The sequence below is a fragment of the Lithobates pipiens genome, unplaced genomic scaffold (genome assembly GCF_037356315.1).
Source record: "Lithobates pipiens isolate NorthernLeopardFrog02 unplaced genomic scaffold, aLitPip1_a1.2 Scaffold_10, whole genome shotgun sequence".
NCBI classification, from domain to species: domain Eukaryota; kingdom Metazoa; phylum Chordata; class Amphibia; order Anura; family Ranidae; genus Lithobates; species Lithobates pipiens.
The window spans coordinates 162,838,898-162,855,974 of NW_027507686.1; the positions used below are offsets into that span (position 1 = coordinate 162,838,898).

Consider the following 17,077-nt stretch of genomic DNA (forward strand, 5'->3'; position numbering starts at 1 on the left):
TCTGATGGGCCGTAACAGGTACTCGGGTACTCTGATGTGCTGTGACAGGTACTCGGGTACTCTGATGGGCTGGGACAGGTACTCAGATGAACTGTGACAGGTACTCGGGTACTCAGATGGACTGGGACAGGTACTCGGGTACTCTGATGGGCTGTGGCAGGTACTCAAATACTCTGATGGACTGTGACAGGTACTCTGATGGACTGTGATTGACAGGTACTATGAGGGGTGATGACAGGTCCTCTTTATTGGGGGGGGAATCAGTGTGATTGGTGTACACTGTAGGCGGTAACGAGATGTTACCGCAATCTCCTCCTCACACACGATCGGTGTGTGAGGAGGAGAACCCAGTAACATCTCGTTGCCGTGATTTGTTTACATTTTAGTGATCGGCTGTGAAAGGATCACAGCCGATCACGTGGGTAAACAGCCGGCCAATGGCTGTTTACCAGCGTTGGTGATGAGCAGTGTTCCCAGGGAACACGCCGCCACCGGCGTGCACGCACAGCTCGCTCGCGATCGCGCGCATGCGCCGTGCACAGTGGGGTGTGACCATCTGTGATCGGCCGTGACTTCATCACGGCCGATCCCGTGATAAACAGCCATAACCAATGGCTGTTCACCCCCTTCGGTGGCGAGCGGTGTCTCTGTGACACACCACCACTGAAGAAACAGGGATGCGCGCGCACGATCGCACACATTCCCTGTTTAAACGGGAGGCCGTCATATGACGGCCTCCCGTCACAATAGGTGCGCCGCCTGCCCGTCATTTGACTGCCGGCGGTCAGAAAGTGGTTAAAGGAGAACTGTACAAAAAAATAAAATTTGTTAAACTCACAAGTGCTTTTTTTACCACTACTATTCCTTTATATAGGCTTTTGGAATTTACAATTGCAGCAATTTAGAAATTGGATGAAAGGTTTAGCACTGGGAAACACTTTTGATAGCTAAAAAGTGCATTTTATATACAGCTATATAGATCAGACCAAAATGAGGAGGAATGAGGGACAGAGGGACATTGTTCCAAATCAGGGACAGTTGGGAGCTATGGGAGGGGGGGGGGGGGGGGCTGGGCGGTGCAGCAATGTTGCTTACCATAACAGGTAGCTGCATTAGGTGGATGTAACTGGCAGGATAAACAAGAATTTGTTTTAATAAATTTTTTTAATAAAGTGATATTCATTTCACAACAATATATTCTCCCGCTGTCACAGTACTGTAAGAAAAACAATGTGCTATATGTATGGTATACTAAGAAGTATAGGCTAGTGACTTAGCAAAGCATATTTTCATTTTGGAAGGGAATGTTTCCATTAGTTTAGTGAATTAGGCGAAGGTCTGCTGATTGTAATCATCCAATCACATACAAACAAAAATAAATAATTTTTGTAAAATTTTCCTTGCATGTGATTGGGTATTCTTTGCAAAGTGAGTTTTTACCCCATTTACAAAGCTAATTGAAAATGTTTTAGCAGAGTTATCAGGCTCTACTCTTTTAGTAAATTAACCCCCGTCAAATTTACGAGTTTACAAAAATTTAGTTCTTTTTTGTAAGACTGTGTTTTTTTATTTTAGGTTGAACAAGTGGTAAGAGCTACCTTGACATGCAATTTGAATGGAGCTTTTGTAAGTATAAAAATATTTACTACTCTCTCAAAACATACACTATAATAGCTTGTATACTGACTAAACACTTTGATGGAAATGCATTACGGTGCTCCCGGACCAGTGATATTATTGTTATTGTATATTAACATTTAATTATAAAGCTTATGGTTTCTGGCATTGCTGCGTGGGCTTACTTTTCTCCTTCTCAGGGGTGTACCTAGAGCAGGGATATTAGTGGACCTCCAGCTGTTGCAGAACTACTAGTCACATGAGGCATCGCAAGACTCTGATAGCCATAATCATGACATCCAGAGGCATGATGGGACTTGTAGTTTTGCAACAGCTGGAGGTCCGCTAATTGCATATCCTTGACCTAGAGCATTTGGTACCTGGGGCAGATCCTATGTATGGCACCCCCCAACGTTGAAATGTAAAAACACCCCTGTGCCCTCTCCATCCTTCAATATCTCTTTGTCACTACTGTGTACCCCCTCTCCACAACTGCACCCCTAGATCCCTTTACATTACACAGCCCCCCGCAGCTCTGGGCCCCTTTACAATACACAGCCCCCCACAGCTCTGGACCTCTTTACATTACACAGCCCCCCCGCAGCTCTGGGCCCCTTTACAATACACAGCACCCTGCACCTCTGGACCCCTTTACAAAACACAGCACCCTGCACCTCTGGACCCCTTTACATTACACAGCACCCTGCACCTCTGGACCCCTTTATAATACACAGCACCCTTCACCTCTGGACCCCTTTACATTACACAGCACCCTGCACCTCTGGACTCCTTTACATTACACAGACACCCCCCCAGCTTTGTACCTTTCTACCTTAATCATGCAGATGGAGAGACAGTGAGCAGCGCTGAACAGAGGGTGGGAACTGCTGGAGGTAATTTTTCATATTAACAAGTTATTGATTGGTTGCTAGGATCGCCTAGCAACCAATCACTTACTGGTTTACCTAAAAAGTTAACTCCAGCAGTTCTCTACTCAGCACTGCTCACTGTCTCTCTCTCCCCTGTGGTACAGGAGGAGAGAGTGTTTTGCTTACCCTGCTTCGGATGCTCCAGATGGAGAAAACCAAACTTGGCACCAACACGCTGTAAACAGAGCAATGCGCATGCATGATCACCGCATCATGGGCAAAGGGGCACATTGTGGTCCCTACATCATATTCCATAGGGCCAATCAGCGCACCACAGAGGAAGAGCACCTCCCACTCTACTGCCCATCAATCCCACACCAGCCGGCATAGAAAAGCGTCATATGCCCTGCTCACCCCCACATCCAGGGAGACAGACAGCTCTGCCAGCCAACCAGACGGAAGGCCTGAAAAACAAAGACAACGACATAGGAAAGGGCAAGAGCCCAAGCATAGGAACACACAAACGTGCCCCCCTGACACCCCCCCCCCCAGTGTGTGGCACCCGGGGCGGCCTGCCCCCACTTGGTACGCCACTGCTCCTTGAAATTGTATACTGTTCTAAATTATATCTTGACCCTCCATGTCAGGGGTGCCCAGCCTTTTAAAGAGTGACTTGGTAACTCGTCATGGGCCACAATGAACGGAGTGGGCGGATGACAGGTCAGTGTCCACTCTGCATATGCAGACATGGACACAGCCCGTTCTACTCTATGGGTCCTCCAGTCCTATCCCCCCAGACTGATCCCCTTCTGTTTTTTTAAGCCGATCAGATTGGAGGGTGGCGGATGTAAACAGACACAGGTCCGTTTATATCTGGCACTCTAAAGAGGTGAATGGAGAGTCCGTTTGGGTCCGCCTGAAAAACAGACAGGCGGACCCAATTGGACCCAAGGGGCCTAAGGCTGTTCTCACACTGTTGCCCTGCATCTCAACTGACCTCAAACTTCAACTTCTTCCCCAGCATTCCTGTAGGTATGGCTGGCTGCTGCTGTTCCGCAGGGTGGGTATGGGTGGTGGCTGATGCTGTTCCCCAGGTGGGTATGGCTGGCGGCTGCTGCTGTTCCCCAGGTGGGTATGGCTGGCAGCTGCTGCTGTCCCTAGGGCAGGTATGGCTGGCGGCTGCTGCTGTCCCCCAGGCAGCTTTGGCTGGTGGCTGCTGCTGTTCCTCAGGCAGCTATGGCTGGTGACTGCTGCTGTCCCTAGGTCAGGTATAGCTGGCGGCTGCTGTTGGCTTTCCTCAGGTACGACTGACAGGTACTCCTGGCAGGTACTACTGGCAGCGGGTTCTGCTGGCGAGTACTGCTGGTTGGTACTGCTGGTGGGTACTGCTGGTTGGTACTGCTGGCTGGTACTGCTGGTGGGTACTGCTGGTGGGTACTGCTGGTGGTTACTGCTGACAGGTACTGCTGGCTGGTACTGGGTACTACTGGCAGGTATCCCTGGTTTGTATTACTGATGGGTATCCTTGGTGACTGCTGTCCCAGATCACGGGTTCCCGACCCACCATCCCTGAGCATCAGTGTGACAGGTGCCTGCGCTGGAGGAAGCATGTGGCTGCAGTAGAGAGCAGAGCTGATGCTTCCTGTATTGCGCAGGGCCCTGTCACAGGAAGAGTACATTTGGTATCTCTCCACCTGTGACAGGAGCTGGCGCTATACAGGAAGCATCAGCTCTGCTTCCTCTAGTGCCAGCTCCGTTCTTCACACTGATGCTAGGGGATGGCAGGTCGGAAACACGCATTTTGGGCTTGTTGACCCACCATCCCAGAGCAGGAGAGGGTGCCACTGGCCACATGTGGCCAACGGGCCAGCAGTTGAGCGCCCCTGCTCTATGTCCTCTACTATTCAGGCCCAGTCGCTCCTCCTCCCTGATAGTGTTATTTCATGTTTATACACTCAGTGTATTACCTCTGGACCTACAGACCCCAAGGTTCACTATTCTTTAATGCCCTTAGTCTTGCTGCACCCTTATTAACTGGATTAACATATTTCTCTACCTACTTTATTCTCATCTTTATGAAAGTGATGTATATCTTTTTTTTTCAAGCCCATGGGAAGTGCATAGTGTGCATTTGGTCCCCCCCCCCCCCCCCGACGAGGAAGAATCCTTCCCTGGCCCCATGGGGTGCAAGACTCCTGACTGGGGCAAGGCACACCTAGGTCTACCTAGTCAAAGGCCTGGTGGCCCCCCTCCTCATGGTCAACTGAAGTTGACCAATGAGTACAAGATGAGGTGCTCTGCCAAAGAGAGACTCCTAGAGAGGCTCCTCAATTCGTGTGACCCATGTAAAAATTGTGGGAGAGTTTGTAGCACTCCACTGCCGTAAGATACATGATATAGCAGTGTTAATAAGATGGTGCAAAATTAATTTACTATGTTTTCCCCAGTATGTTTGAGACATGTAACAAAAATAGGGCTGGATTTTCTGGGAGGTTATACTGTATATATAGTCCCTTCTCATCCTCTCCAAGAGTTTACATACTATTGATGTTATGCTAACTGGTCTGTAATTCCCAGGGATGAATTTTGGGCCCTTTTTAAATATTAGTGCAACATTGGTTTTTCTCCATCTTGCCTGAATGATATCCAAGAAGATAACCAGGCATAACAGGAAGTGCTAAAATCCATGCACACACCTATTATAGATATAGAAGGTCTAAATGATGCCTTGACTACAGATAGATTTCACATACATTGGCAACGGAATCCATAATATACAGCAAAAATATAGCCACACCATTTTTACAATAAGGATGACCATACACGCTACAATCTGATTGTACAATCCCTGTACAATCTAATTAAAATTTAACAAAACTATGTATTATGAGACAAACCTATGCAACCAATTTCTATTCAATAGCACAGGCCCTTACATTATATAGTTGTTGGTAAATCTAAGCCCTTGTACACACGGTCGGAGAATCCGTCGGAATGTGTCCTATCGGACCGTGTTGTCGGATAATCTGACTGTGTGTAGTATGCATCGGATTGATTCCGTCGGAATATCCGTCGGACCCAATTTTCCAACTTGTTGGAAATATTTTCCGACCAACTCCGATCATGTGTAGAGAATTTTGATCGGACCAAGTGCCCGCATGCTCAGATCAAATTCCTACATCAAAGCTATTGGCTACTAGCCTGAACGTAGTCCCATTGTAACGAAATTACGTCATCACGTTCTGAATGATCGGATTTTTCGACAACTTAGTCCGACCGTGTGTATGCAACAGTTTTGGACAAGATCCAACGGGCAAAATCCGACAAACAAAAGCCGACGGATTTGGTTGTCGAACTCTCCGACCGTGTGTACAGGGGCTAAGGGAGATTGTACTGTACAATCAAGCTGCATAATGCTTTCACGTCCTACTGCCCACACTCCAGTGGTGATGTCATAAAGGGGCCAGTATGATTGGGGTGAAGGACACCTGCAGCTCATCTGCTGCCAAGCCAGGCTTGTTTGCAGTGGTTTCAATGCTGCTCATCATCCCTCCTTTTCTTGTGGTTGTGGAGTTTGGAGGTTCCAGCATCTTCTGTCCCAATTCTATTCATTGCTCTCCACTCATGATATTTACACTTGTGAGTATTACTATTTGGCATTAAATAAAGGTTTGATGGTGATACTAAAATCTGGTATTAGTCTCTTAACCCACACTTTTATTGTTGTACAGTTGGAGTTTTCCCTTTCATGGCAATCAGCAGCATACTTACCAGTGACAGACGTTTATTTACAGTTCTAACCTACCCATACCCAGTGTGTATACACTTTTATTTGTGGCTGTATCTTATAATACTCTTATATACTCTTGTATATTCATAGACCCTTTGGGTCAATTGTCTTCTAGGCTGGTGACAGCATTGGAGACAAGCATTGACTTTGAGTTTGAGTGCCGTGTGCAGTGTGCCTCCTAGGCGCCTGGCTGGTCTTTTGTTATCTGTGTATGTGTGGACCCACTATAGACAACGGCAATGTGAAAGAAATTGGATATAGCCTGACAACAGAAAATCAACTGAATGTTATTTGCAGCAGCATTTTCATTGTACATTTTAATAATTAACTCTGCACTTGCATTGTTTATCAATCTACAATGTTTTACTATTATAGAAGTTGTAGAACTCATGTTAACACCTCTTAAATTTGTTGGAATTTTAGGCGGGCAGAGAAGTCCTAATTGTGGAGATACTTAATATAAATGATAATGAACCAAAATTCAAGCAGGAGAATTACAGTTTTACCATCTCAGAGGTATGTAATTAAAAATTAAAAAATTGTTTTATTAATAGCTTAAATTACAAAAAAAAACTTTAGTAGTCTAATCTCACATATAAATGGGTGTTCATGTCTAAATGTAGTGTTATAGAATAGAATAGGAAATGAATACATCGTTTTATAAAAAATGAGTACTTAGTGTTATGATTATATAATAATATAATAATAATGATTACATCATGGTAGAAAGTGTTAAATTGGTTCTAAAGGCTCGGGGTATTTTACCTTCATGCGCTTTATACATTCAGCAAATATTGTACTGACTCCATACAGAGTGCTTAAACACTTTTAATTGGCCACAGTTTCACAAGGAGAGATCAGAAAAGTTTTATTCAAGAAATCAGTTTAAGTGAACTATTTTGGAGAGACCTATTGTGGAGATTTCAATTCACTTCTTGTCTGGAAAGATTTCTAGGCTTAAAAGTATAAGTGAACGCAATGACTAAGATAATATATGCGTTTTAATATGGTAATGTACTGTTAATAATAATTTTCAATATTTTTAAATCTGCAGCTTTCATTAAAATATTACCTGCTGGGGTAATATAAGCCTCAGCCTCTTCCACTGTTAATTATTTTGGAAAAGTTTTATGATATTTTTATAAAAACTAAGCAACCTGCCCTTTTTTACTTTTAATTAATGTTAATGTTGTATCTATGGTATGTCTTGAATGTATTCTCCTATATAAATCCCATTGCCAGTACACAATACCTAATAAGCAACCCTCATTGTAACACAATTTATAAAGGATGTTATCAGGAATGCCTTTTCAGGGCTTGTTTTCACCAGATGCTCTCAGGTGCATTTTTTTAATGCATCCTGAACACACACAGTAAAATCAGTGTTTTCCATTCACTGTAGTTCACATTCAGTTGCGGTGTGAGAGGATCCCTCCTGCACCCAAGCCCCAGGTCCAAGGTCACCCCCCCCCCCCCCAGGCTAGGGGTTTACCCGCAAGGGCCCACCAACAGCCTCCTTAGCATGCCATCTCCAACTTCCATCCAAAATCCACTGACCCTGCTGGCCTAACCGAGAGTATTTAAGAGGTCCCCTCCCCTGCCAGTCCATTTGTACAAGGATTGGTTGAGGTCCTCAATAATATTTCAGGTAGCTGCTCCTAACCTCTCTCCCATTCTTCTGGAAGCCTCTGCAAAGTTTCAGCAAGTAGGGGGGTCCTAATCCTTCTAGTGTGGGTCTGCTTACTCCTGATGTGTGACTAGCTCGTGTAACAGTCCATCCCACCAATACAGCCCAATCTTTCAGTTGCTTTTCACCCTGTGACCAGCCAGTATAAAAATCCATGAAAGTTTCATAAAGATTAGCCCTCTTACCTTTTGCCTTCTATCCTGCCGGAACAGAAAAAAATGCACTGAACAGAGTGTTTACTCTGTAACTCAGTACTCTGTACTCTTACTCAGACAAAAGCCTGGAAAAATGCTTCCTCTGGTCTGCAGCAGACTGATGACATCATCTTGCCAGTATGTTCCTCTTAGGCCCCTTTCACACATGCGGACAGCAATGTCAAGAATGTATTCATCTCTCTCAACTGAGAGATAAATTGCAAGCTTATTCCAGATCAGGTATTACTGGAGGTCCTGGTAATATTATTACATAACATTGTTAAATACTGATTTCATGAGCTGTAGGTATTTAGAATTATTGTCATCAGGTTTATTACTGCGATACAAAGTAGATATACCATTGGCAATATTTTTGTTTATCTCTTTCAAGTTCAAATATATAACACATGTAATATTTCTTAAGGCTCTGCAAGTTAACAGTTCAATAGGTAATGCGATTGAAGCTGAAGATGCTGACCAGGATACCCTCTACTATACACTAAGTGGCAATGTGGTGAGTAGCATATAATAATTGAAAGATCTGTCTATATACACAAATGTCAAAGTTTAATTTGAAATTGCGTCCTTTATGATGGTGATATTATCTCTGTTACCAATATTTAAAGAAACATATTGCAGAATGTTCAGAAACAGTTTTGAGTGTTAGTGATTGTTCTTTGTATTTGCAGCCTAGCAGTTTTTGGTTCCTTCCCCACCTGATAAATTCAAGGAGCATGACTGGCATTCCCCAGGTCAAATCTAGTGGCCTGCACCATTTGACAGGATATTGTGATATCTGGACTTTGGTTCAAAATAAATATTTTGTCTGTAAACAAGAGATGAGCATATTGAATAGTTGTTGGGCCAAAGACAATGCATGCTTGGGGCATGGGTTCTCAGGTCATAAAAGAGGAGTCCCGCCTAATTTTTTATTTTTTTTAAAGTCAGCAGCTACAAATACTGCAGCTGAAAGAAAAAACCTTTTTCCTTTCATCTGTTTTCTATTAGAGATTGCTCCCCTCTTTGAGTGCAGCCCTAAGTGTTTGAAGACCACTTCATCCGTCCAATAAAGACACTATCTGCCTGGTCCTGACATTCTGAGCACCCTTGACATACGTTTTATCTACAAATACTGCAGCTGCTGACTTTTAAAATAAGGACACTTACCTGTCCAGGGCGCCCATGATGTAGGCACCTGAAGCCGACCCGTCCCTCTCAGGTGGAGGCGCCGCCATCGTCGGTAAGGGAATCAGGAAGTGGTTTCCTGGTTCCCTACTGCGCATGCGCAATTCGTGCTGCGCGATCCCAGTGGTCTCTGCTGTCTTCTGGGACCTGTGTGTCTCCCAGAAGACAGCGGGGGGGGGGGGGGGGGTGGAGGAGGCACCAGAAGTGATGTAGATACCCGCGAGTGGCTCAGTAATCTATACCCGAAAGTAGGAGCAAAATACCTGCTCCCCCTTATTGAAATAAAAATGTTGGTTTTGTTAATTTTTTTAGTGTAGATTCATTCTTGTTTTGCAGTTTTAAAATTGTTACATTTTTTCAACAGCCACCATGTGAGGCCTAATAATATATCAACAGACCTTCTTACATTCATAGTTATTACTGTATCCCTTTTTTTTATGTAAAAGTTTTTTTTAAACATATGATTATGATACTGCCCTCTTTTTATGGTCTGTCTAGGAGGGACTTAAAGAGGAAGTAAACCCTGATGAGTTTACTTCCTCTTTCATTCCCTGCAAAGGCAAAGCATAATGGACTACTATGCATTGCATAGTAGCCCATTATGTGTCACCGCTGTCCCCTGTAGTCCGGCGCATCCATCTTCTCGATGGGGTCTCGCAGCTCCGCCGCTGTCATTCGGCGAAGCCGCGATGACGTCATTCCCGCGCATGCGCACGGGAGCTGAGACGCGCGGCATTGCGCGCCATCTTCGTCATCGAGGATGCCACGCTCAGTGCGCCTGCGCGCCGCTGTCTACGGCGCATGCGCCGTAGACAGCGGTGCCTGTCTTCGGGCAAATATCTCCTAAATCGTATAGGTTTGGGAGATATTTCTTGGACCTACAGGTAAGCCTTAATCTAGGCTTACCTGTAGTTCAAAGTGGTTTGTAAGGGTTTATAACCACTTAAACACTTTAGATTGTCAGTTGTATCATCTCTGGACATAAAATGGTTTTCTTTTCCAGAAGCACTGCCTTTTGGATTGTAAAACTATTCAGGTTTAGGCACCCATTTACATTCATACAGTGTAGTATTGCACATTAATGCATGTCTGTGGGCTGCGTTATGGTGCCATATTAATTGCCATCCAATGCACCTTGCCAGCACACCTCAATGCTTGTGTGTTTCAGCACACTACAACACACAGATGTGAACTATATGTGCATCGTAGAGTGATGCCCTGTAAAAAAAAAAAAAAGATGAAAATATGAAAATGAATCACTTCCTTAACGTGGTGCATATTAAAGTGGATGTAAACCCGACATTTTTTTTTTTTGTCTGGCACAATATAGAGTATGGGATTTCAGATCAGCTGTGCCCAGTCTTGCCACAAAGAGTTAATCCAGCTCTGAGCAATCCTCATATCTTTTTTCAGTGAAATAAAACAGACAAACTGTGAAATCTTTGTGCATTCTTCCCCCTTGCTGTGATTGACAAGTGATTTACATATCTCGTGCACTAGCCTAAGACATGCATTATTTATTATTAATTCCCACCCGCACTCCTTTCTTCTGCAGCTCTGCAAGGATTGGCTGTTCCATTACTTCAGCATGATTTGGCATGCTGAAGTCGTGTGGGGACTTTTCTGGGTTTTGACTGGATGTTAGTGATCATAGCAGTGTAAGAAATACACAGGAGAAAATGTATGTTGATAAGGGGAGTGTAGAGGTGGGCGGGAGTCTACTGACATCACGACTCCACCCACTGAGCCCTGGAAAACAGACCCACCCACAAAATCTGCAGCTTTTCTGGTCTCATAGCAGACAGAGGGGAGACATTTGACAGATAAGTATACATGCAGGAGGCATTTATATCCTACTAGATAACCAATATTGAAGTAGTTTAGAAAGGATGAGAGTGGGTTTACATCCACTTTAAGTCAGTGCAGCACATAGTGTAAATGTGCCCTAAGGGATAGAGGTTTACATTCTCTCTCTCTCATTTTCAGACTTCAAAGCCTAAAGCCTCGTACACACGATCGGATTGTTGGCCAACAAAACCGTGGACTTTTGTCTGAAGGGCATTGGCCCAAACTTGTCTTGCATGCAAACAGTAGGAATTGTTGGCCAACAAATACAAATCTAGTGACATACTATGTTGTTTTTCAGCTCTTTAGCGCCACCCTTTGGGCTCCTTCTACTAATTTTGTGTTATTAGAAGTCTGGTGAGTGTTGATTTGCGCTTTTCATTTTGCGCTTTTCATTTCGTTCCTGAACGGACGTTCGTCAACCAGCCATGTTGCGGAATCGGAGGAGATAACGTATTATTTATTATTGGCCTTGGAGTTATTGCTTTGACCCAAGTCCAGTCCGGGAACAGGAGGAGGAGGATTTCTTGGACCAAAAATTGCTTGCTTTATTAATCGTGGCCAATTATGTCATATGCCTTTGCTGCGGGAGCTCCAGGATAATAATCCAGATGTTTTCCGGATGATGGACCTCTGCTTTCACCAACTCTTGGCATTGTTGACCCCCTATATTAAGAAGCAGGACACATGCATAAGGCTTTTATTTTTTGGTTGAATAATAATGATTTGATTTGGTATATTTTCTATATTTTTGGATGCATAGAATGTACTTTTTGGTTAAGTTCTATTGGCAGATAGCATGTCTAATTTTATTTGTTTTATTTTTAATGCACAGTAAAAAAATTGCGAAGAATAATACTTGCTCATGTGTTTTACTTCAAATGACAGTTTGGGAGTAGGCAGTTACATTAAAAAAATACAATGTAAAATTGACAAGGGACACCAACATAGTTGTATCTTTGATCTTAAAACCTTCAGGATAATGGTGTTGTGGTAACTTGCCCAAATAAACAAAACAAAAAAAAAAACCATAATAATATTATTCTTGATATCAAAAAGATAGAAAGAAAGAAACAAAAATCCTTTGAAAATTAGTTTGCAATAACTCCATCAGTATCACCAGCAAAGCACCTTCATTATTATCCTATTAAAGAAGAAGAGAATGTGCGCTGCATTTTTAGATTTCAGAATTTGTCACGTCACGTATGTTAATTCTCCATTATGAACTAGTTTATAAGATCGACCGCTTCTGGCTCGTCCTTGCTTCCGAGTTTGTTTGTTTGTACTTTGGACTTTTGTCCGACGGACTTGTGTACACATGCTCAGAAAATCCTACAACAGACATCTGTCCGCGTAAAATTTTAAAACCTGCTATCCAACATTTGTCTGCAGAAGATACGACAACAATTGTCCGATGGAGCATACAAACGGGCGGATTTTCTGCCAACAGCCTGTCATCACACATTTCCCGCCAGAAAATCCGATAGTGTTTACAAAAAAAAGCAGCACAAGTGACATGGGAATGTAGGCCGCACACTTAGTGCTCATGCACATGGACGTTTTAAAAAACTGGCTGCAAAGCTAGCTCCGACGCCTGGAAAAATCTTCGTTAAAAACGCAATTTTTACCACGTTTTGCATTGGCGTTTTTGCTTGTTTTTGCGCGTTTTTTAGCGTTAGCGTTAAGTAGCATTTTTTAAGAATTTTTTAAGAAACACATCTCTTGGCTATAGCACTCCGAAAACAAAGAAAATATGTTGCGCGTTTATGCGCGTTTTTGCGCGTTTTTGCGCGATTCGCGTTTTTTTTTTTTTCAAAATTGTTTATTGTGGTTTTGAAATATAACAAACAGAGCATACATAGGCAAAAAGATAAGCATCAATGTATCATCTCAGAGACATACAATGCAAATACATATTCAATGTAACACTTAAGCCTAGAGATTTGGTGAGGAAGCATACCTGAATCAACTATTGTTTATAAAAGGGGAGAGAGCAAATAATTGAACAAGATAAGTGGGGTAATGAATCACATGAGGTCCACTACTGTCTATCACGTTGCTTAGAAGACGAGGACATAAGAGTAGTGGGCGTAATAGTGAAGGATATGAATACCCCAAACATCAGTAGCTACTAAAACCCAGTGTAGGTCAAAAGAGATAAAATGTAAACCTAGAAACGTGCATCAAGTCTCTGGTAACATCATCCACCCCATATGGGAACTAACTGTGGATGAGAGTAACACACCCGGTAGAACAACCGAGGAGTTTGTGTGGAGACTTGATGGAAAACATTGTAACTGAACAAACCATTTTTGTTTTTAAAAGAAAGATTTAAAGGATAATAAAAGTTAGAGCTCAGTCGAATAGAGAACATATGGGGGGGGATGAGGAGGAATGAATGGGGAGGAAAAGTGAAGTAAAGCTGACTAGAGCAAAAAACACCAAGATCATGTAAGCATCCCAATGTTTATTCAGGACGATTAAGAGGGTGGTAGGTGAGTATCGGTATAAGTAGGGGATAGCTTGAAATGTATCCAGCATGCCCAGGTGTGATTGAATCGTGAGTGTGTGTCATGAGCTTGATGTATAAGTCTTTCCATTTCCTCAGTATGATTGATTTGTCTAAACCAATCAGTCAAGGTAGGAATCTTAGCGGTTTTCCAATGTCTGGGGATGCACATCGTGGCGGCATTGATCATGTGTAAGGCAAGAGACTTCCTATAGCTGTTCTGTGGAATCTGCGTGTGATGAAGGAGATATTGGGCTGGTGAATAGTTCGGAGAGTATGTCGTGATCTTTACTACATTGTCATGAACTGCTCTCCAGAACGGTTGAAGTACTGGGCAGTCCCACCAAATATGTAAAAAGGAACCAATATCAGAGTCACATCTCCAACAAGTCGGGGGGATGTCTGGAAATAATCTATGTATTTTTTCAGGGGTGCGATACCATCTAGAGTATATCTTATATCGGTTCTCTTGCGCCGATACGTTTAAAGTACCCTTATGTGTATGTTCATATGTTCGCAGCCAATCGTCAGTGGTCAAGGGAGTTAACAGGTCATTATCCCATTGCAGTTTAACATTATCCTGTGCTTTGGTGTCCGAGTGAAGTAAAGCAGTGATGGTGGAAATCAAGTGTTTTTGGGGTTCGGAGCTATTGCATAAAGTTTCAAAGGGGGTAAGCTCCCTATTCCAGAGTGTCAGCGGTTGTGAAGTAAGGAAGTGCCTGATTTGGAGATATTTAAAAAATGGTAAATGAAGTTCTGGAAATTTAGAAACCATATGTGGGAATGAGAGAATCTCCCCGTGTTCTATGAACTGAGAAGTTCTGTAAGTCCCTGTCTGGTGAGGAGGTCTATGTCCTGAGATACCGGGGGGAAAGTCCGGGTTAGAGGATAAAGGAGTCATAGGCCCTAGTAGTCCGTCAACGCAGAGAGTGGCACTCGTACGGTGTAGAGCCTGTATAGTTGGGCCTATAAAGGGGTGAGTCCGGATCGGCATGGGGAGTGCTGAGTTAGCTATCCATGGGAGATTGGTCAAAGGAAGTGGAATCATGTCTTGTTCTAGGTGAATCCAAGCTTTATTGTGGTGATGAACATGCCAATCCACAATTCTAGTGAGCAGACAAGCGTGATAATAGTTGTGTATATCTGGTATACCCAGGCCACCATCATGTTTGGGGAGAATTAGTTTGGCCCAGCTTAGTCTTGGGGCACGGTATCCCCAGATAAATTGTCTGCACATATGTTTATATGCACGGAAAAAAAGTTTGGGAAGAAGAATAGGGATTGTTTGTAGGAGGTATAATAGTCTAGGAAGGATATTCATTTTGAGGATTGCAATCCTTCCAAACCATGAAAATGGGCCTTTGTGCCAGGTAACAAGGTCTTCTTGAATTTTAAGAAGCATCGAGCCAAAATTTAGATCATATAATTTGGATAAATCAGAGGGGATGTTTATACCTAGATATGTTAAGGCCTGACGCTCCCAACTGAAGGGGAAGTTGCGTTTGCAGTGAGCTAAATCAGAATCCGATAAAGTGATATTCAACGCTTTCGATTTTTCGAAGTTTATTTTTAAATTAGAGAGGGTTTGGAAGGATTGCAGGTTCCTCAACAAGTTTGGGATCGTGATTATCGGGTCTGTAAGAAAAAGCAGTATATCGTCTGCGTACGCAGCAATTTTATATGATTTACCCTTTATGTCTATCCCACGTACATCAGGATTATCTCTCAACATTCGAAGAAGGGGTTCAAGGGTCAGAACATAAATGAGTGGGGATAGTGGACATCCCTGACGGGTACCATTGGCGACGGAGAAGGCATTCGACAGACGACCATTAACTCTTATTTTAGCCGTGGGAGTAGAGTAGAGGACCGCAATCATGGACAGAAGTCGCGGAGGAAGGCCAAGATGCTGGAGCACAAGATGCATGTAATCCCACGCCACTCTGTCGAATGCCTTCTCCGCATCCAACGAAAGAAAAAAGCCTTTCTTTTTTGTGTTAGTCAGCCAATGGTGAATGTTCAGAGCTTTTGTTGTGTTATCCCTGGCTTCTCTACCAGGGATAAAGCCCACTTGGTCAGTCGAAACTATGTCAGAAAGTAGGGGGGAAATCCTATTAGCTAAAATCTTAGCATACCATTTAATGTCCACATTAAGCAAGGAAATCGGGCGATAGTTGGGGATCAGTGTGGCGTCTTTACCTGGTTTGGGGATCAGTGTGATGTGTGCTTCGAGTAAATCCGTAAGTGGTCTAGTGGATGTTGAGAGGTCATTAAATGATGCAAGAAAGTGGGGAATCAATACCTCAGACAAGGACTTATAATAAGCTGCAGACAGGCCATCCGGGCCTGGGCTTTTGCCCGCTTTCAGTTGTTTGAGGGCAAGGGTGGCTTCGGACAAGGAAAGGGGGGCATCTAGTGTTGTCGTAGTAATGGGGTCTAGAGAAGGAGGCGCGTATTTAGAAAGAAAATCAGATATAATGTCTGTTCTAGAGTGTGTCATATCTGTATGTGGTTGGTGTGGTAGATTATACAGTGAGTGAAAGTAAGTCACAAAATTTTTTGCAATAGCATCAGAGTCAACAATGGATTCTCCAGCTGGAGTAACAATCTTATGGATAGTATAGGACGCTTTCCGCTTCTGAAGGGCTCTGGCTAACAATTTACCAGCTTTATTGCCCGATTCGTAAAACAATTTGTGGGTAAGAGCAAATTTGCGCTTCAAGGTTTTTTGTAGTTCGTCTAGTAGCTCAGCTCTAACTGCCGTAAGTTCAGCCAGATGCGATTCAGCCAGTGTGCGCTTATGAGCCCTTTCCAACAAGTGAATACGTTTGTATAGTTCATCTAAATGTGCTTTCTTCAGTTTACGTCTCCGTGCAGCCATAGATATAAGTAAGCCGCGGACAACACATTTATGCGCCGCCCAAATGGCTGCACGGGGCACATCGTCTGTCGCGTTTTCTGTAAAATAATTAGAAAGGCAGTCTTTAAGTGCGGCAATATTGGCTGTGTCTAGTAATAGAGAATCGTCAAGTCTCCATATAGTGGATCGAGGAGGATCTTGTGATAATAAAAGGGAGATTGTTATAGGGTTGTGGTCAGAGAGGAGTAACGGTTCAATCGTGGCCTTTTCCAAACTGGCAATGTCTGCTTGTGAAAGAAAGAAATGATCTATCCGGGAATATTTGTCATGCGGAGGCGAGTAGAAAGTGAAGTCTTTAACCGTCGGATGAAGTGTGCGCCAAGTATCATGCAAGGATAGTAATTGGAGTTGTGATTTGATATCTCTTAATGCCCGGAAAGTAATGCAAGAGGAGCCATTAGAGGTATCAAGGGATGGATTTAGGGGAACATTAAAATCTCCACCTACAATGAGGAGTCCAG

At 43.4% G+C, this 17,077-nt stretch overlaps 1 protein-coding gene across 5 annotated transcripts in view; it reads left to right on the top strand.

The window, feature by feature from the left end:
• The window catches only part of CDHR5 (cadherin related family member 5), a 194,485-nt gene that overhangs the window by 90,319 nt on the left and 87,089 nt on the right, over positions 1 to 17,077 (top strand). For all 5 annotated transcript variants that reach the window (XM_077458846.1, XM_077458855.1, XM_077458863.1 and 2 more), the window contains exons 3-5: positions 1,576 to 1,626; positions 6,700 to 6,792; positions 8,582 to 8,671. In XM_077458846.1, the coding sequence (XP_077314972.1) occupies positions 1,576 to 1,626; positions 6,700 to 6,792; positions 8,582 to 8,671 (234 nt within the window). The remainder of the gene's footprint in view (positions 1 to 1,575; positions 1,627 to 6,699; positions 6,793 to 8,581; positions 8,672 to 17,077) is intronic.